The following is a 21,770-nucleotide window of genomic DNA, read 5'->3' as shown; positions in this document are numbered from 1 at the left end:
GGGTGGGCTCCGCTGGCCGCGGCCTTCAGGAGCGGCTCTGCGGAGGCTCGGCGGCCGGTGGGGCGGCGCCCGCCCTGAGAGGCCCACCTGTCCGCCTGTGCCACCGCCGGCCGCGGCGAACGCTCCTCTCCTCCGCCGCTCCCAGTCCAGTCCCGCGGAAGAGATCGTTACCGGAGAGAAGAGCGTCCCGCCCGCTCCCTGAGCAGCGCCCTGCCATTGGCTATCCTGCCGGAGCGGTAGTTTTGAGGAGTTTTGATTGGCCTGCGACTAGCGACGCCTCAGGCAAGCTGCTCGCTGATTGGCTACGGCCTTTCGCGGCGGCTCTGGCGGGGGGTTCGTAACGGGGGTGCGGGCGGCGTGGCAGCCCTGGGAGGGAGGAGGGGACGGGTCGCTGTGGCGGTGCCCCCCGCCGGTGTCCCCCGCCGCCAGCCGCCCTCCTGGCCGCGCCGAAGGCCCCCGTGAGGGCACCGGCTGTGGCGAGGCGGCTCCTGGCAGGGCCGGCGGCTGCGAGGCCGGGGGTGGGCCCGGCCGGGCCGGCTGAGGGGGGAGCGCTCCCCTCTGACTTAAGGGCCCGCCGAGGGGTGTTGCCGCTCAGCTTGCTCGGTGCCGGGGTGGGCTGCTGTAGGCCCGGGCGGCCTCCGTCGGCGCCTTGTCCGCGGGACACGCCTGGCTTTCCAGTAATTTGCTCCTGGTGAATTCCCTTTCTTCCCAGTGCCTCAAATGGGGCTGTGGCTGCAAGGGAGCGGCTTCGTGTGAGTGGAGCGTACGAAATGGTTTGGAGCCCTTCCAGGCAAAGGTCGTCATAATCATGATTATTGTCAGTAAGTTTTGACTTCTAACTCTTGTCAGAACGTTGCTTTCAATAGGTGTCGCTTAAAAGTAACCGTTACCAGGATCCATGGCAACCTCTCCTCCCCCATGTGCATTAAGTCATATATTCCTGTACAACTCTTAGGTGCCTGCCCCCACCCTTCATAAAGATGATCTGAATAACAGCAACAGACCCCACAGAACTCTTCTAGGCAGCTCTAGTACTAAGCTATTGTGTTTTAGATCAAAGTATTAAACAGAGTGCTTAATGTTGTTATAAGAAACAAACTGGTTTTAATGTTTTAATACTAAATTTGCTTTTAGCTAATCAAAATATATTTGACTATCCAATGTATGAATAGTCCCGGATCATTCCAAATTGCACGTGCATGAGATCTGCTTTCTATTTGAAAATGAAAAGCTCATGTAAAGAGTGGAAGAATAGAAGTGTCTCTCCAATGTATTTGCAAGCTTCAGTCCAGAGCAAAAGCACTATGTAGCATTACAAGCAATTAAAATGACTGGTAATTCTTAACTACAGTGCTATTAATCGAACCCTTTAATAGCACATATGTAAACAGCTGTCTGAGAACGCTTCTGCCAATGTGCTGAATCATTGTTATTTTTCTAAGGTAACTGATAAACATGTTAAAAAATAGGAGTGTTCCTACAGACTTTTCATGTTGAATGATGCTTATTTTTTTTGTTGCATGTATATCTGATAAAAGCCACTTTAATAACAGATAATCCACCCCAGTGCTGTATCAGGAAATGGACTGGGACCAGTTTGACTTGAACCCTAAAGTAATTGCTGCCCTTAAGAAAGGTAACTTAATTTGCCAATGTCTCACTAATAGATCTGTCACCATAGTGTCTTCCTTTATATAATTGTGTGTTTGTGGATGTAAGCATATAGATGTACAGTAACATTTTAGAACTGTAATTAAGTATTTCATAAGCAAGTTTTTCAAGTAATTACAAGTGATAGCTTTTCCCCATGTTCCAATAATAAATTTCCAAAGAGTTTTATAGCATGTGTTGATACATTTGAAACAAATGTTGCGTGCCCTGCTTACAAGAATGCAGTGTAGGTAAACTTCCAAGTAAATGAGTAGTAGGAAGTGGGAAAACTTTTTCTTTTGTGCATAAGACTGTAATCCAGCCAAAAGTATTTATAAAAATTCTTCTAATTTCAGCTGACATAAAATCAATAAAAGAGATTTTAAATCTTTCTGGGGCAGACTTGCAAAGATTGATGAAACTGTCCAGTGCAGATATACAGTGCTTACTGAAAACAGTCTCTCTCGCGCTGAGGAGAAACAGTATGCTTACAGGTAATATAGTCAATATAAAAAACCTCTTCTGTGTAAATCTTAAAATACTGTCACTGGGAGAAAATACGGTTTTGGTTCCTCATTGACACAGCAATGGGATTCTGAAAATGAAAAGCCAAGTGTCTTAGTTTTGCTGTAGTGAATTATTTAACTATCCTAAGGATAGCTCCTCTGAGACCTTGAAGGCAGGTGGAAGTGGATGGGTGTCATTCTTCAGGATCAAGCCTGCTTGAAACAGGACAAAATGATTCTCCAGTCTGGAAAACTTGATTAGAGGAACAAAATACTTCCTTTTTCTTTCTCCCTCTCTCTCACTGTTTTCCTTTTGGACTAAGGCTCGCTGAAAAACTTATATGATATATTAAAAACTATATAAACTTATTTGATATAAACACCTCATTCCAAACCAAGCAGGACCTGCTAGCTCCTCCTGTACAAAAGCTTCATGGCAGCTCTGTACTTAAAATTTACTTTCTTGTGAGTTGCATAACTCTTCAGGCCTTGGCCAGATTCCTGCCACGCTGTTTCATAGTCTGCTATAGCCTTCCATTTCTATAATTGCTGTTCTTGAACCTTGCTGGCAATATTTGCCCAGAGTGTAGCTTTCCATGGAGACTCCTTAGAGGCAGAGAAAGGAAAAAAGTTCAAGAGGAAGAAAGGGTTCAGTGTAAACTCAATTTTTGAACAGGTATTCAGTTAGTAGGTCCTGTGGGGAAAGAGAGGTGGGAAAGACCAGGCTGAATTAGAAAAATCTTCTATCAACAAAGAAAGCATCCCTTGTAGATATGAACCTGGTATACAGCCTTTATTTTTTATCATTGTGTGTTAGAAAGATACTAAATGAAACTCCTCTTTTTTTCTTTTTTTTTTTTTTTTCTCTTTAATCATTAAAAAAAAAAAAAATCCAAAACCTTGCAGCACTTCAGCTCTACCAAGATAAAGATCATCTCACCTCCCAACACCAGAAACTAAGCCTAGGATGTTCAGTACTAGATAACTTGTTAAAAGGTGGCATTCCTTTAGTGGGAATCACAGAACTTGCCGGGGAAAGTTCTGCTGGGAAGACTCAGATTAGTTTACAGCTGTGCCTTTGTGTGCAGTATCCTTACAAATATGGTGGATTAGAGTCTGGTAAGTACTGAAATGTAAATATTGATTAATTTGCCATTTGGAGGAATAGACTGTCTTTAAGAACATCATCAGTGCATTGAAGTAGATGCACATATTCGGTGGATGTCTTACCCTTCTGCAACAGCATTAGTGGTAAGCTAGTTAGTTAGTAATACACCTTTATAGAGAGAAAAAGCATGCTGTGCACATGCCCTGCATCACAACATAATTTAATACAAAATTACTGTTGGCTGTTTACCTGCCTGCCAATGCAGGTTAAACTAGACACACATGCAAACAATATATGAAAAGCATTGCTTTCATAAGTACTTATTGACTCCTCAGGTAACAACCACAGCAAAACAGCTTGTCAGGTAATTTTTCACAAATGTCCTGGGTATATGGTATATATTCCCTAGTTGGAAGTTTCAAATTTTGAAGACTATTTAGTTTGATAACAGTAATTAAAGTGATTTACAGAGTAAAATTGATGGAAATCTAATTGAAGAAAGTCAACATTGTTTTGTACTTGCGATTTTCCTGGGTTTGCCAAACTTTGATTAGAGTATGGGTTTTTAACCATCTATCACATTAATCTAACTCCTAATATTTCTGGTTTTTAGTATTATATGCTGTCTTAGAAAGGGAGGAAAGTTGTGTCACTTCTGAGAGTTCAGTGTCCTGGTAGTCTGCCCTAGGTGTGTTTTGGCTGTGATCTTGCTCTTCCTTCCATGCAGCACTGGGTTTAATTTGGCAGCTCCGTGGTTTGCTGTGGGAAAACTTAGTTATTTCTTGTACTATATCCACCCCTGTGGAAAAATCATGGGATGTCCAAATGAGGATCTTGCTTAAAGGGTAGTAATTAGCCCGTGGCTTACATTACTTTGCTTTAAGATATGTCATTAATCAGAGCAGAAGCAAATACATTTTGTTCATTCCTTCCTGTGCTGCTGCTAACTGCTGCAAATAGTTTGAATGCAAATACATTTTTAGTCATGCACCAGCACTTCTCCCTATTTGTATTGAAAGAAAGGAACAAACCAGAATGGAATACAGAAGGTGCCCAACGTCCTAATGGCACTCTTGTACCAGACTACAGCCTTTCTTGTAGGGCTACAAAATGGCAAGTCTTTTCATTATTTGTGTTTGAAGAGGGTTCTTGTTTTGTATGCTCCTAGCACTTGGTGCCATTACGATTGCTTTGTCATGTCTGTGTTCCCCATCTACTCACTCGTGTTTCATGGAAGATAGGATAGAATGGCCATCATATCAATGCTCCTGTGAGGGAACCAGAGTGTTTTGGAAGGGCTGAGAGGACAAAACTTTTGAGGATCTTGAAGGTATAGAAGGTGGAAATATCCTGCTGCAGGAGCTGGAGAGCTTAAGGGAGCGGTGGAATCCTAATTCTTGCAGTTTTTCACTCTCAGTGTGGTATCCTGCCATATGTTAGACTGCATACAGTCATAGCAGCAGATACTGTTTGCATAGCACTTAGAAAATGAAACTTGATTTCTCTGTAGTCTATAAATAGGGGTTGTGTTGAATCTCGTATGAGAAATAGAGGAATTAAAAGCTTCTGTTAAGTATGAGGAGTTTTATTCTTTAGGAAACGGGGGGAGAACAACAATGCTTAGTAACTATCACAGAAGACAAGCACTACCAAGCAAAGATTAATCTCAGTGCTAAAACTTTGCTAATGGTCTAAAATTATAGTGGGGTTTTGTTTGGTTGGTTTTAGTGCTAGAAACATCCCTTCTCTTAGGTGGTGATGTTGAAATACATTTCTTCAGACAGTATAGATTTATTGTGTATTTACTTCATTTGACTTACTGCTAATCTTGTTTATGATTCTCAATGCTAGGAGGTTGGCAGCAAACAAAGAAATTGGGACATCCTTTGCCTCAAGGTTATCTTTCTGCCATTTTAAGAATGTCAGTTATGGTCAATGGTATGTTGGCCAAGTTTATTTTATATGCCCATATTCATAAGTAATACATGAATATACTGTGACAAAGTCATATCCATATTAGAATTCTGAATTAGAAAAAACTGTTTGCTACTGATTCTTGTTAACAAGCTGGTTTGGTGCATGACAGATTATGTTCATATGACTCAAAATTTGTCCTTTGAGAGTGGGGTTTTCTAGTGTTTTTAATTTTTGCTTGGTTTTGGAGTGTTTTTTGGTTAACAACCAGTGTAGCACTTTTATCAGCTTAAGTAACAGTAAAGCACTGGGATTCGATGAAATAAGTAGTTGTTTTCTGTTTGTTTTTTGTGGACCTGTGAGGAAAGATGTTTATGTGATCACTGGGGATGACTGACTTAAGAGTGTCTCTGAGCTTCTTTCTCAAAAGTGGTAACTACCCTGACTCTTGGACTTGCTGTTAGTGTTGACAGATTCCTAATAAACTGTAAATAGCACAATGCCGTAGGCTTTTCCATTTGTGTTGTACTAGCCTCCCCTTTTTATTTAGGTTATAACAATTCACTTATCTTTAAAGATATGTGAATATTAAGTGCTTTTGCCTCATAATTAGCATGGGTGTTCAATATTGAGTTTAGTTGTTTTGTCAAGCTTTTCTAGCCCTTGTAACTTTGCTATGAAGCACCTCCTGTATTTTTAATGCATGGGTGTGTATTCTCATTAATCAAATGTTTCGTTGTGGTTTAAACTGAAGAGCACAAACAAAAGCTGAAGAGGCTTGATGAAGGTCCAGTAGGAGAAAGTGCCACTCTCTTTCATTGTACTGTGAAACTCAAATTTTAAGCCAAGGCAAAGCTCATCTCATATACTTTGTGTGGCTTAGCTCTCTTAAAGTTCAAGATGAAAATTACATAGTATGTTGTGAAATAAGCAGCACTTAAAGAAGAAAAAAAAAAAAGGTTGCCCCACTGTATATTTTGGAGAAATCACGGATGGACCAATTATGTACTTGGAGTACAATATCTGCTGTAGTAGATTTAACTGGAGTCAAAGAAGCGTTACAGCAGAGTAGAAGATTGGCAGGTGTCTGAATGCTGATATTTGCAAAACTAAACTGAGGCAGGAGATAGTCTATAGAATAGAACTGTTCTTAAGAAGGAATTCATCTTCATCTTTTTTTTCCAAGTGTTTCACTAAAAAAAAATTGACCTGAATAAATGTGTTCACTTGAACTTTAAAAATGGCTGTCATGATTTTACAAAGAGGATAGTGTGTATGTGTCGATCTGGAATTTTAAATCTAGGTTGCTGGACCAGTGGAGCAGAGAAGACCAGATTTTTGCTTCTCCAGCTGTTCTTTTTTGCCTACAGGTATTACAGCTGTAGGATTACCTTGTTTGCCTCGATTTACTTGTTCATCAGGTATAAATGTGAAACTGGGCCACAATTGCATATATGTTTGTAATACAGTAAGATTGCTTGATCGTTTTGTACTCTTCCGCTTTTGCCTTGTGTTTGTTCCTATCGCTGTTCTTATTACTGTACTGAAATTATCTGCAAAGAAGATCTTTAGGAGAATTTTGTGTTTCTTTTTCTCCAGATAAGTTAATTTGGGAAAAAAAATATATTTTTTTCAGCAAGTTTCTCAGGTTTTCTGTTTTGAAATGTCTTCAATGTTGCAGTAACTCTGGATCGAAATACAATTATCTAATCAATGGAGCACTGATCTATCTAGAAATGCAAATCTGCATTTAAAAAAAACAACATCCATGAAGTCTCAAGTAACGGGCATTCCATTCTTTTTAAGTAAACCAAGGAGAGGACGAAGGACATGCTGCCTAAGGCAGGTCTGATTTTCAGAAAGCAGATGACTTCTCTGTAAGCCAGTATTCATGGTAAAGAAATCCCTTTCTTTCAGAATTAGGCAATGTTGTACAAAAGGCAATCTTTTGCTGTGAAGAAGAATGGTAGTTGAGAAGTCCAGAATGTTTTACTTTAGGAACTGTTAAGTTACTGTGCTAACACAAGTTAGCATAGCTTTTTTTACTATGAAATTCAGAAGCCACATGGGCTTAAGGAAGCTGCATATCATGGTGGGTTTTCTTTATTTCTTTGTTTGTTTACTTGGTTTTGAATTTGCACCATAATAATGTTCAGTTTTGTGGTGTAAATGTTGCAAGCCCTAACTGGCTTATCTGAGTGAGTATTGGTGCTCGATGTACATAATGTCGAATTTGCAATTAGGAATTTTTCTTGACTTACTGGCTTTTTAGAAATTGTGAAACTGAAAATCTCATTAGGAATGCATGAACTGCCCTTAGTAAAGATATTCACCTGTCTATTTGATACTCAGCTGTCACTGTCAAGTTGGAGAGTGATATGAAAATTAGTCCAGATAGGAGAAATTAACCTAGGGAAATAGTCAAGAAAGTTAAGGTTCACCCAATTAACTGTTTAATAATTAGCTATTTAAAAAGCCTTAGGCAGTGAAGTGATACAATTAATAGTTTACTGTGTTTTCCTCACGTGAGCTTTGTTCAAGTTCAGATAGTAGTCAACAAGCTGCTGATGTCACTGTAAGCTTAATGGATTCAAGTAATTGTGGACTAATTTTCTCTCTCTCTCTCTTTTTTTTTTTTTTTTTTTTAATTTTCATTCTTTGCTAATGGAAATTTGTATGTGTGTTCATTTGTGTCTACAGATACTACATATGACTTTGGTTGTTGTAATTACCGAAGACAGCACTTATGCTCACAGTTTAAAATTCAGAATTCCATCCACTCAAATGGTAGAAAAAAAGTGGGAAAAGTACAGAAAATATTAACAGTTCAACTTCTTAGTTTTGTATACATTGTAGTTCAGGAATCATGATCGGATTGTGACTGCTCTGAGCACTAATGCTTTATTGTAGTCCTCATTCACTGTCAAATGTTGTAAACTGCTAACAACCCTCAGTTCCCTCTGACATAAGTATATACATAATGAAATTTGGGAAATTAAGAAGAGAGACTGAATATTCTAGTGATAAATGCTATTGTCTGCCAGGGCTAAGGAAAGTAAAAAGGAGCCGAAGTATAATTTGAACCTGCTATTAGGTAGAATGGAATTAGAAATTGTGGCATTTCAGTACCTCCTTTAGAAGGCGTGGATGATGATAAAATACTTTTCCATGTGTTAATAATTGAGGAAGGTCTTTAATTCTCACCTGTCAAAGACAATTTTTTTAATCAGTGGGCATGGGTAATTTTTTTTTGCTTTACCTGGTAGCTTTGAGTATTTAAAATTAAGACTGTGTTGGAAAAATAATTTTTTTTTTTTTAAATGTTTCACATGTGAAGTAGGGTGATTTATGTAAGAATTTACAGTAGGGTTGGGGAGAGTTAAGCTGAAGATGCAAGTTTAGTCCTAAAGAAAATTAGGCTTAGGCTCATCTTTGCCTTATATAGAAGATTTTCAGAATTCAATACCCTGTGTTATACAGGTGTCCATCAGCGAAATATTTTTATTGATAACGTAACTATTAATTTTTACTTGATCAGTCCTGAGATCTTCCAGTTTCTACTATTGGATATAGGTTCATTTTTTTTTTTCAGTGGAATATATAGAGGATTTGGAAGTTGCATCTGGAAATGGGACTTTCCGCTCCCTGGAGAGCCAGCGTAGGGATGGACCACTGGGGTATAGATGTTCAGGATGTCTCGTGTTGCCAAGCACATTAGCTGCCAAGCTGTGTTAGCAGCTTCAGCCATTTTAGTGAGTGGACTTAATCCTTAGATGTAACCCTATAAGTATTAGCTGATAAGTCTGTCTAGTTCTGCAATAACATTAACAATTTTTTTATAAAGAAAATATTGCATGTATTTGTCTTTTCTTTCCCTGAGATCTTTGATGTGCATGGTTAATTTTCTCTGCAATAATGCATACTTGTTAACCGGAAACCACAGTAAAATATATAGACATCACTCACAGTAATGTGATTGAAGTATAATGGTTTTTATCTAATCTACCATTTTCAGGAAGAGTTAATTGGACTGAGATTGGATGAGTGATCCTCTTTAAACTGGCTTACAAATTGTGGCAATAAGTACCCCTCCATATGTAAACTTGAAAACAGTGAGTGAAATTAATCAAAATACTAGTTGTACTGGGGTTGGCTGGAATAGTTAATTTTCTTCATAGTATAGTGCTGTGTTTTGGATTTGTGACCAAAACAGGCAAACTATGCTGTATCACTCTATCTGTGGGTTGGATAAATGATGATACTTGTAGTCACCCAAGTTAGGTGGTGAGGTGTTCCGCAGCTGTGCAAACTGAGCGTCACCTAGTGGAGAGTACAGAAATCCAATTGTGTCCGCAGGCACCAAAAAAAGGACGTAGCAACTGCAGGAGTGGTTTTCTTCTTGTTCGTTGTTGATTCAATATGGCTGCAAAAAAAAGTAACATGAATTTCCAGGTACATATGTCTAGCTTTTGAATGCAAGAATGTATTATTTTATTTTTATGCTGTTAAGGAAACTGCATGTATTAAGAGCCCTGTTGTAATAATAGAGGTGGTTTCCTTGATTACAGGAGCTGTCTACATTTGTACGGAAGATGTATTCCCAAGTAAACGTTTGCAACAACTCATAGATCAACAACATAAGCTGCGTGCAGATGTTCCAGCTGAAATCATACAGAAGATCAAATTTGGAAACAGTATTTTTGTTGAGCACGCAGCAGACCTAGTAAGTAGTAGCACAAACTAAGAATGCATAATTATTACACTATAATCCAGTAACCACAGGGGTTTTTTGATATAAGAGACCTTTCAAATGGCTGAAAGTGAACTAAGATCTGTAGTGAATACTTCTTAATCTCTGCAATTTGCTGTTAGAGAACTGTTTATTACAGTGTTTTATTATGAAAGATATTAAAAGATAAATATTAATATTTCTTAGAATGAATCATGTAGTGGATTTTTCTAAGTAATTATGTTTATTACAATGTAGTAGACCTATTGCTACTAGTTTTACTGCAGCTCCTAGGAAGATCTTCATTGAATTTGGAGACAGGACATAAATATCTATGCAGAAGGTGGTGTGTATCCTGACTAACTTGGAGTATAACACCAGAGTTGTTAAACTGCAGTTTAAGCAGATGGGAGGAAAGGATGCAAAGAATGACGCCTGGAGTAGGTAATGGCACAGCATAACCACAGCAGTGCAGCTGTCTTGCCCCTCTGCCCGTAAGACGTTATAGTAGAACTGGAGGGGAAAAGATACAAACTTCAGTACTGTATTCTTGCCTTGTAAACCCACATTTTTGTGCTTTTTCTTAAGTAGCCATGAATATGCTCTTTATTGATAGAACGTCAGAACTTCTGTTTTCTCTAAGGCTTGAAAGTAGCACTTGTTAAATCATTCCAATTGTTGGGGTTTTTTAATCATAGTTTGCAAGTGTAAGATCATCTTGTACGTTAGTACGCTTGCCACTTATTCACTATGTGGTCCAGGCAGCAACTAAGCTACCTTTTCCATGTCCCTTTCATTGGAAATATTAATTAAAGTTCTAACTGCAGTTTCTGGAAGCTACAGAGTATGTTATTGTAAAAAGGAGAGAATCACCCTATAGTAGTATGTACATCTCTCTAAAATACCCTTAAAAGTAAAACACTACACTCACTGGTAAGTCCAGCAACTGCACAATAGATTATAGCAATTCATATATTGCTATGTATAGATTAAGTTTGTGTGTATGTGTGTTTATCCATATAGATAGAATGCATTGCTATTTAGAGATAGGCAGATTATAGCAAGTAAAGTAGAGACCCAAATCACAATCACATTCTGTATTTTCTCTCGCATCAAAATTTTTTTGACATGCTTAATTCTGAAGAATCCAGTTGTTCACGTATTCACTTGAAAAGAATGAGTCTTGTACGAAGAGAAGGACCACATACAAACACTGAAGTGTTTGAAGTGCAGCATAGTTTCCTGTAGATATACCAGTAAGTGAAACAAACAAACAAACCAAAACAAAACAAAAATTTCCAGAATGGAAAGCAGTCATATATTCTTCAGAGTAATTTTTTCCCCTCAGTTTAAAAAAAAAAAAAGCCTTTGATATTTTAGTATTATTTATTTTGTAAAAAGAGCTCATTTAGTAGAATAGATCTTACTGTAATTCAGACTTGAGAATTACAATTTAGTTTTAAAATCTGTGCAATGCTAGAGGATGTTATATGTAATTCTGGATGCATATAAGCTCTTAGCTCTGAACCTCTGTTTAGATGTAAAGAGTGGCAGCAATCAGAAGAACTGTGACTCTCAGCTCTTTGTTGTCTTTACAAGGACCTTTCGTCTGACTGTGATTATTCATATGTGGTAGAAGTTGTGCCCTACAAAATATTTGTTAGTTAAACTTCCTGCAATTGAAATGTTTGGTGACTTCAAAATATTTGATTAGTAAAACTTTTAATAGGGAGGATATAAGTTGCAGCTACTCATGTTTATAAGACTCTTGATCAATATGGATTTGATATAGCAACTATGTATTTTACTGTTAATACGTCATTAGTGGAACAGCAGCATAGTCTCTAACTTGTGTTTTGAATATCTAACGCTAGTCTTGAGTCCTCAGTGTTGCAGTGAGAACCACTCCTGCAAAATAGGAATGGTTTAGGATTGTAGTATTGCATTCTTGAGATTTTGAAATGTCAGTAAATAATTGATTTAAGTCAGAGCTGCAGATAACTGTACATTGCAGTTTGGTCTCTTTAATTTTTTCCTTAAGGTAAAACCACAAGACATTTGTGCAAAAGAGTTACTAGTGAGACTTAAAGATCCACAAACTCATTTTATGATTAGCAACTCCATCAGCTTGTGTTTCAGCAATGGTATCTGTAGTTACTACCTGGATTTTACAAATAAAGTTATTTGAACTGTTTTAATGCTGGCTGTTTGTATTTTGTGGTAGGATACCTTTCACAACTGCATTACTAAAAGGATTTCCCTACTGCTCACAAGAGGCATGGTGCGGTTGGTGGTCATAGACTCCATTGCTGCTTTGTTTCGATGTGAATTTGGAGTTTCAGATTCTGTTATGAAGGCTCGGTATTTGCAGACATTTGGAGCACAGCTTCACAGTTTAAGCACTAGATTCAGGACTCCAATAATGTGCATTAATCAGGTATGACATCAAAATTGCTTCTCATTTTATAGGGACCATTTAATAAATGGCTGGGGCGGGGTGGGGAAAATCTGTGTATGCAGACTTCTTGGTGTTATATTTAACACAGGCAACTGAGTATTAATGACTGATGGAAACCGAAGTTTCCTTAAACTGGTGTACGTTAAACTAGTAAATTTTAGCTTCTCAAAGTTTAAGAGTATCATTTAAGCTTCTATAGGCTGTTCATGTTCTCAAAGGTTGTCCGTTAAAGCTAATGAAAATAGATACGTATAGCAACTGCACAGAGCATCAAACTAACGTAACAGAGTTCGTTCTTAACACTAGCTTCAAATGCCACGGCCAGCAGGATTGCTCTGGCAACTCTGCATGCAGAGTTATATTCCACACATACAGGAGACAGTGAAACACCAGGGACGTTGCTGCATTTTTGTGAAGCTCAGCATTTTTGTGTAACTGCTGAGATTACTAAAGCACTAGAATGCATGCAAGCTGACTCAAGCTGAACCAAAAAAAGACCACAATGATACTAGGCAAAAAGAATATTCTTTTGAGAAAACTAGGTAAGACACTACTTCTGTCCTGTAGTAGTGGCATGCCACTGCTCGTAGTCTAATCACAAATTGAGGGAGCATATGAATGCTGGAGATGAAGCATTCACACTTGAAATGCGGCCTGAGAAAGAAGTAAATGTGCAGGCAGGCCACTGTTGGGAAACTTCCTTTCTGGAAGGCCCTTCCATAAAATGAGTAAGTACTCAGCCCTGAGGTTTCTTTCTCACAGCAGAAGAAGTAGGGAGAAAAGCTGAACTTGAGAAGTCACAAACAAGAAGAATTTTATATTGGGAAGAAAAAGGTTCTAGAAACATCAAGTCAACTGTTGTTTGATTTGTTTCTGTTCCCTTGGAGGAGTTCTGGAACTACAGAATGGGCAGTATGTAAAACCTTACATTTACTACCATAATTGGAAGGGAGTGTTTTGGAATTCATACACAGCAGTAATTTGAACAGCTTTCAGGCATGCACAGTGTTTTTATTTTCAGTAAGACTCCCATTAACATTCAGTGGGATTTAAATTTCAGCCTCGAGTTACTCCTAATTTTTTAACCAACTTTTTCTTACAGAATCTTTCATGGGGTTAGCTAGCTTTTAAGGAAAACTGAGATTTCCTGTAACTGCTTTCTGAATTTTGGTATTAGTAGAGACAATTTGTTCTCCTTGGGAAGCATGGTTCGGATTTCACTCTTTGTTAAGCAAAGGTTTGTGTGTTTCAGCATTTACGCTATGAAGCCAACCAGTGGAGTCAAGTTCCTTGGCTAGATTCTGGGACACTCTGAGTATGGGCATTTGGAAGAGGCTGTCTGCCTTCTTTTTCCTGGGGGTTTTGAGGGCCCATCTAGCAGGCAAAAGAAGATCTGATTTAAGGGCAAGACTAGTCTAGATGTGTCCAGTCTCTACCTTGGAATGGTTCAGCATGAGAGGGAAAAGTGATTTAAGAGAGCTTCTTAGATCTGCCTTTCTGTGATGGGAATTTTACATCTGTGCTGCTCACAATAGATGAGGTCGCTGCCTGATGCTGAATGACAGCAGTCTGACAATCTGCTAACAAAGGGTCCTTCAAGACTGTGCTCTAATGGGAGGTGACTCGTTACATCAAGTCTGTAGTTACAGAAATAAACTGTGAATATAACAACATTGAGGAAGATCAGGGCTGTAAAGTAATCCATTCTGTATGTTATATTTAGAGAAGTACCTGTATACCTTAATTTGCTGTACTTTGTGACAAACTTGTGTGAAAGAATCATGACATTAAAAGACAATCGAGGGACTCAAGAGGTGTGGATTTTTTTCTAGGCTGTAGTCAAAGGCAAACTGCTCCATTAAGCCGGCCTACAAAGGTAGTGAAATCGTTGAGACCAGGACACCTTTTGGAGATTTGGGCTTTTACCAAAAAGGGCAGTACCTTTTATCTACAGATACAGCATTGGAACAGTTTTTTGTGTGTGTGTCTCCTTTTTTTTTTTTTTTTTTTTTTTTTAAAAAAACCCAAATTAAGCACCTAGTACTAGTTAAATTCATGTAAGTTGTAGCTAGCTAAATAGTTGTAGCACTGTAAGATAATACTTCACAACTCCCTTTTAGTTTGCCTTGAAAGAATAAAGGTTTTCTAAACTGGCTTAATATGTGATCCAATAACTTGGATTTCCTTGGCTTCATTCCCTTACCCGCCTTTCTGTTTGCTAAAAACAAATGCATAACTACAGGTCAACTTCAAATGTTGTTTTTCTGCTTTAGGTGACCGATACAGTGAGCGAGTCAGAAGCTGCTCAGTGCAGTTGTAGGTAAGTCATCCACAACAGAAACATAACAATGTCGTACGCAGCAGCATTTAACCGCTACTTTTTTTTGTAACTCCAATATATATACCAGAGCATATTAAGAGCAGTAGTGCATTTACCCCGCAATGCTGTATTTGCTGGAGCTCAGCAATAACTGATGTGCTGTAAAGTGGAAGAAACTGTCATGTACGCTTACGTGGTAATCCCTATTCAGCAGCTTAGGGGAAAAAACTCTCTGGAGTTAATGGCTGGTATACTTGCTTACACAAGAGTATTTTTGCATCTCTTCTTGTCTCCGGTGTAACCAAGTGCATTTTCTGTCTGCTTAAAAAAATATAGTAACCAAACCTTATGGGTTGGTTTTGTTAGTGCTTTTAAGGAAGGCAAAAAAAAAAAAAAGTATCTTTTGACACCAAGATATTAACAGGATTCAAACATATGCATTTGCTGTTTGAATCCTAACTATAATCTTGATTTACTAGATAAGCTAGGTGCTACATAAATGTGTTTTTGCAAGGAGTTACTTATGTCCTCAGATGCAGAAACTGGCACAAAACAAGGATAAGGTTCAGGGTTTTTTTTCCCTGGTTATCTTTTAATTTTTTTACTGGAGAGATTGTACTTTTTCCAGGAAAAAAAAAAATTGTTTTAAACTTTGGATTGAAAGTAATACATACACCGTGTTACATCCACCCAGCATTTCTAACTGTGCCTCCAAATGGAATCCTGGGCCAACAGCTACACTCTTCAAATACTTGAAGTTCAACCATTTTTCAATTGCTATTTTCCCATCATGAGAGGGGACCCATCATGCAGAGGCAGGTATTCACCATGGCTGTAGCTGGAAGAATGACTGAATTATTCTATATAGAAGCAGTTGTCTTCCAGTTCTTACCTTGCTAGACAGCGAACCTAGCATATAGTTTTGTGAGTCTACCCTGTAACCTCTGTCTTCGACCTATAGTTTTAAATATAACAAACAGTAAATACAGGAACAGTAGATCACTTTTTCCAGTGTAACTTTATTACAACAGATATGAAGATATTTCATTAAAATCATACATGCGGAAATCTGTAATGCTTTCTTTATAGTGTAGCGGGCAGCAGAGTCTCTCCAGCACTTGGAATAACCTGGGCAAATCAGCTGCTAATGAGACTGATGGTCAGCCGCGTATCACAGCCTGAACAACCAGCTGGAGTTGCAGCACACCACACTGGAACTGTGAGGACTTTAAGAGTAGTTTTTGCTCCTCATCTCCCTCCATCCTCTTGCTACTATACAGTAAAATTGGAAGGTGTAAAAGGAATAAAATAAATCTTTTGCATAGTAAAGCATCCTGCTCCAAAAATGTATCAAGACTGCTTCAGGAAGAATTACTAATAAAATGAAAATCCTGCTAGATGAGAGAAGTTGGTGCTGAAATATATAAATGGTGAGAAGACAATGCATTAAGCCTTGTCTATGTTGTGAAGGAAGATCTGGTTAGAGGTGGATGATGTATGTTCTTCAGCTTTTCCTTGTGAGATAAGTTTTCTGAAGGAGAATAAAGCTGTGGGCAGGTGGAGGCTGTGCAGTGAAGTGTGATGTGGCAATCCCTATATTAGGGAGACTGATTTTTAATTTTGTTTTAATAGCGTGCTAATCTAGAAACAGCATTTACTGCATGTGTATACCTTCTCTGCTGCCAGGCCCGAAGGGACTCAAATTCAACCAGTTAATATTGCCTGATGGTGTTTCTAGTCCTTGTGCTGCCATTACGTATAGCCATTCTTCTATCTGCAGGGCCTCACAAATAACATAAAGCAGCTTTGTCACAAAGCAACTATCCTATTTTAAAAAAACACTTCTTCATATTAGGATTAAAAAAAAAAAAATACCAGAAAGAGACTTGATTTTAACACCTTACTGTAAGAATTAAAGTTGTACTGTTTTTGTACTATATGGGCATATCTAGCTTCATAGAACTTGTACAAATTTTTTGGAAATGCTTCTCTTCCACTCTTTTCCTGCTTTCCAGTTTCTCACCCTCATAGCAAAAGCCTCTTTAGCCTTTTCCATTTAAAAAATAACAAGCCACACACCCCCATCCCCTTTGCCCATCTCTGAAGCTGTTTAACTGGGTGGTTTCAGAGCAAGGGCTCTGTTCGTGTTCTTCCTGATACTCCGCGCTGCTCTGTGTTTTGTTGGCTCTGGATCGCTGCCTCTACTATCCTTTGCCCTTACTGCTGGGCTCGCAGCTGAAGCGTGCTGCCGAAGGGCACCTTTAGCTGTTTTCATCCATCTATGGAGCTGTTACTCTTCTCAGGTTTTTGTTGTTGTTAAAGCTTTACGCGGTTTTCTTTCCATCTTTGCAATATTTAGCACATCTTTTGTTGTCCTCCAACTGCTATGACATCTGTTTTTTCTAGGTTTGGGGTTTGTGGGCGGGGGTTTTTTTTGGTGCATTCAACTTGAAAGCAAGCTAGATCAAGTTGCTCATGCACATTTTCCAAATAGGCCAAATAAGGTCTGTTCCGTCCCCCCTTCTACTTGCTTCCTGAGGTTGCCCAAACAGGAGGGCTACCAGAGCCTTAGGTTTTCCTGTGCAGTTGCATTGCTCAGTTGTCTTTTGGCAAATGAGAACCTTTTGTTCTCTGTAGTCTAACCAATAAAATCTCTTTCCATAAATACAAGTTCAGAGAACTGATTATCACTTGGTAAAAGGCAAGGCCAGACACATTATTTTGTGTTCTTCAAGTACACTACTAGTGAAATGGCCACCGTCTCTCCTGTTCCCTGGCAATACGCTTTGAGGACAGAGCAGCCACCTTCCCTTGTGGGAGCACACAGCTGGGTAGCAGAAAAGAGAAACTCCATCAGCTGTGCTCTGCCTCAGCTGGAACTCTCTGACAGAAAACTTCTCAGAGGACAACTGAGTATAAGGAAAAGCGACCCAGGAAGCCAGGGCCTGTGTGCCTGCCTCAGAAGTTGCTGAGGCGCAGGCACGGTCGCACCTTGAAGCTGAAGGAGGGGAACTGAGCAAGCAGGAAGGTGCGGTGCTTGCAGTGCCTTCCGAGCTCCCTTCAGTCATCGACGCGGACCTTGTGCAACTACTGTAACAAACCGCCTCAATCGCTTTTCTAGAATGTCTTAATTCTCTGTATTTGAAAATAACCATGCTCTGTTTTTTTTTTTTTTTTAATAAAATCCAACTATGAAGCTAAGTCTTTGTGTACGCAATCTAAGGAAAAAGCAAGTGCGCCATAGCTCTGAGGCATGGCTACCTCAAGTCGTAAAATCCTTATGTTCCATGCCTCCTTTGTAACAATTTTAATGAAGATAAACTAATGCAAATGCAGCATACATAACACTCAAATTATTCTCTTCTGTTCCTGGCCTCTTTATCTGGGCCAGAAACTTTAGCCAATTTATTGCTCATCCTGTTGTACTAATTTGGGGTTAAAAAAAAAAAAAGCCACAGACAGATGTAGCTGATTAATGGGAATCAGTCAAGCCCTACCCAGGCACTCATTTACAAAAGAGCCTCAGGACAGCCCAGGCTCCAGTCCCAGGAGCTTGCCTGGCTGTGAAGCACGTTCAGAGCGGTCCCGCACACATCCCAAGGCCCAGTTGTGCAATATTTTGATAGCTCTTTTTACAGCGTGACTGCTTGTAGGAATGAGGCCTAAGTGTTACAGAGTCCCAGGTGGTTCTGTAACCAAAGTCCCAGTTTACTTGATGAAAAACACTTTGCCAAAAAAAAAAATGTAAGTGCCATCTTACCTGAGCAAGTCTTCCTGTCATTGCCCACATTGGTTCTTACTGAACTCCCCAGCTGGAGGCCCGCGTCGGGGTGTTACAGTACGTTTCCCAGCTCACCACACGCGGGGTGCAGCTCACCCCCGAGCCTACAGTCAACAGCCAGCGCTCCCAGCAGCTGCGTTTCTACCCCTTTCTTCAGCTACAGTCACAAGAATGTTATCTGACATTAGTACAGCTTCAGGGGTGCAAACCCTCATGAGGGCTGAGCAAAGCATCCGCCCTCGTTGAAGCCTTGTGGCAAAAGTGTCGACACATGCTTAAGTTTTAACAAATGCAATTTAAGAACCTTCCCTTTATACAGCTTTATTCATCTTTGGATTTTACAACTGAGATTTGTTTCTATACAAGGAAAAAAACTGAAGTAGTTTTTACAAAGAAGATTTACATTCTAGAATGTATTAAGTATATCATCTTTATCCTGTAAGACTACATTTAAATATTTTTCTACACTTTGAAAAGAAACATTGCATGACACTTGAGAAACTTTTAAACAGTTTCAAGTTAATCTACAGATCGGTGATGTATTTCAAGAGGCCTTTTTCAGCAGAAAGATCATACAGGGTTCCGGAAACATTGCTTTGGAAAAGTAGAACCAAGTTCATTTGTGCTTGGTAAAGATAAAGAATTTACACAACTGACCTATGAACAAAACAGGTGTAGTAAAACACTAAACAATCTCATTACAGGTTTCTTGATGAAATCACAGTGAATTACTACTATTTGTTACAAATAATATTTGTGGAAGTTTATTTTTAACACAGTTTTATGGGGCAAGATAAACAGGTGAACTCTGAATGGGATTTCATCCATAGCTATGACAAGTAGTAACTACACATGGGGACCAAACTGCAGCATTGTAAAGCCAATCTTGGAAAGTTGTTTGGTTTTGGTTTTGTGGGTTTGTTTTGTTTTGTTTTTAAATTAAACATGAAATCCATGTATCAGGGCAGGGCGGGGGGGGGGGGAAGTTCTCCTCAAGAAGGATACAAATGGTTTTCTGGTTTTGCTGTTGTTGGGTTTTGGTTTTTAAACCAGGTCCTAGAAAACAGAAAATACCATTCCTGATTACATAGAACTCATCTGCTTAATTACAGTGTAACCTACTGCCACTGCAGTATAATGCTTGTGCATCATTTAAAACTGCAGACTCACTAACTTTCCATGCTTGAATTGTGACTTGAGTATAAATATAGGGAGCCTAAGGATTGATCTGGTTTTAAAAACTACTTTGCTATTCTTGTTCCATGCTGTATACGATTTTTAGTCTCCTCTCAATTGTGTGTGCCCGCACAACCATTAGAGCGGCTTTGAGTTTTCTGATGTAGCTGGAGCCTTAAATGAACTTCCAACTATGTTTCTCTAAATACTTCTTATTTAAAAGCAGCTGTAACTAAAGATCAGCTTTGCAACTCCGCTATGAGCATAAGCATTTTCCCAACAACTCGAATCTTTTGACCTCTGTCAGATGGTGGCACTGGGCTTTGCTTCTTGCTTTGTTTTCAGGCTTTTTTTTTTTTTTAAAAAAAAAAAAAAAAACTAGTGACCTTGACTATTCTGTGTACTGAAACTATTGTGAATGGTTTGGAAGGGGGGGAAATAATCAAATGTAGATGTTTATGATTTCCTTCAATTCTAAACTATTTAAAAAAGAAAAGCCAATGTTACTTACTTCTGTAAGTATGTGACAATGTAAAGTTGCTACAATGAAACTGCAAACTTCACAGCATCACATCTTTTAACATTTATTCTTTCGGTACAGGCTAACATTACCAAAAATGCAATTCTCTTAGCAGCTTTCAGACAAAATACATGACCTGCATAACAAAAACTAAAGTAACTTGAACTCGTCAAGTATTGTAAACACACTTTCAACAAAGCACTGCACGCCCCTTTCACTACATATTTACAACAGAACCACACCATTTTCAGAATTACTAGATTCAAATGGTACAATTTAAGCACAAACACTTCTCAAGTTTAAAACCATTTTAATTTACTACCATTCAGGAGGGCTTGGGGGGTGGTGTTTCTTTAGAGGCCCAAACTCTAGATAACACGTCCAATTGCTTTTCCATTAAGTGCCGCATTTATCACTGCAGTACTGCAAGCACAAACATCACAGCAACAGTTCAGTTACTCCTCTAGAAGTATCAAATCATGAAACAGTTACATTTTACAGTAATATTTAATAAGATCTAAGCTCAAGAACAAATAGTGCCGATATTCCTAAAGACTAGTGCACGACTGGAGAGCTGGAAGGGCAACAGGCACCTTTCTATCAGCAACCATTCAACGCAGGATCCATCCTACGTGCGACCCTTGCCAAATGCGTACCCCAGACCTAGCCACTGGTCATAGGAGAATCGGGGGGAACCGGCCTAACCTGGAGCCCTTATTAAGTTTTTAATGAAGCTCACCCTCACAATTCTGGGCAAGGACAAACATGCTCGATTAAAACCAAAATAGCATTACCAAGGCTGCAGTTTTCCTAACAACACGTCTGGCAATTTTGAAGGTCTTTTCTAGTTTTCTCTTGCATCATAGCTGTTGATTTAGTTCAGTACTGAAGATATCCAAGAATTATACAATTGGGTATTTTGGTTTTATACTTTATGCAGACTGTTAGCTACAACTGAAACAGAGGAAATTCAGAAAAAAAATCTTATGTAAAAGCCAACTGAGAAGCCCACCTGAAATTGAAATGTATACAAACCATGTCCTGACATGAATTAATGAATGATGCAAACATAAGGAAGGTTGACCTTAAAATTGGTTTTGTGCTTCACAAGTTTTTTTCAAACTGCAAACAGCTCATTGGCTCATAACTGTAAGGACCTGGCTATCATTTATGGATTTATGGATTAGAGGAGTCTTGAAATTTGTTTCTCTGAAAAAAAAAGTTAACCTTAGAACTGTTTAGTAAGCAGCTCAACAATTTCATCTTTCAACACACTTTGAAACACTATATAAAGATTTAAAACATTTAAAAGCACAGTACTAGTAATGCCACCAACAGTACGATCCTAAACAAGAAAGTTCCCTCACTATCACCATCAACATATCATGGTCTTGCATTTTAAAACTTCATGTACATTGTAATTTGGCATGGTTAAATATTTTATTGCTATTTACACAAGTTCTTTTTTTTTTTTTTTTTCTTTGAGAGAGGCTGCGAAAATAGTTTTCCTTCAAAGTTAAAAGATTAACATAGAAAACATTCTTCAGTTTCTTTTAAGTAATTCCCTATTACCAAAATCAGTTCTGTGTCTTAAATAGTTTTGTGGGT

General features: G+C 38.8%; 1 protein-coding gene across 1 annotated transcript; it reads left to right on the top strand.

Moving 5' to 3' along the window:
- Positions 1–780: 780 nt before the first annotated feature.
- Positions 781–15,997, top strand: XRCC3 (X-ray repair cross complementing 3). The gene is made up of 8 exons (XM_009485822.2): positions 781–821; positions 1,554–1,636; positions 2,007–2,144; positions 3,063–3,275; positions 9,747–9,901; positions 12,132–12,344; positions 14,639–14,685; positions 15,775–15,997. The coding sequence occupies exons 2-8, from the start codon at positions 1,582–1,584 to the stop codon at positions 15,995–15,997; spliced, it is 1,044 nt and encodes a 347-aa protein (XP_009484097.1). The 5' UTR covers positions 781–821; positions 1,554–1,581.
- The last annotated feature ends 5,773 nt before the right edge of the window (positions 15,998–21,770 follow it).

The sequence above is a fragment of the Pelecanus crispus genome, chromosome 6 (assembly GCF_030463565.1).
Source record: "Pelecanus crispus isolate bPelCri1 chromosome 6, bPelCri1.pri, whole genome shotgun sequence".
Taxonomy (NCBI): Eukaryota; Metazoa; Chordata; class Aves; order Pelecaniformes; family Pelecanidae; genus Pelecanus; species Pelecanus crispus.
The sequence above is the reverse complement of the archived record's forward strand: the minus strand, read 5'-3'. Positions and strand labels throughout refer to the sequence as shown.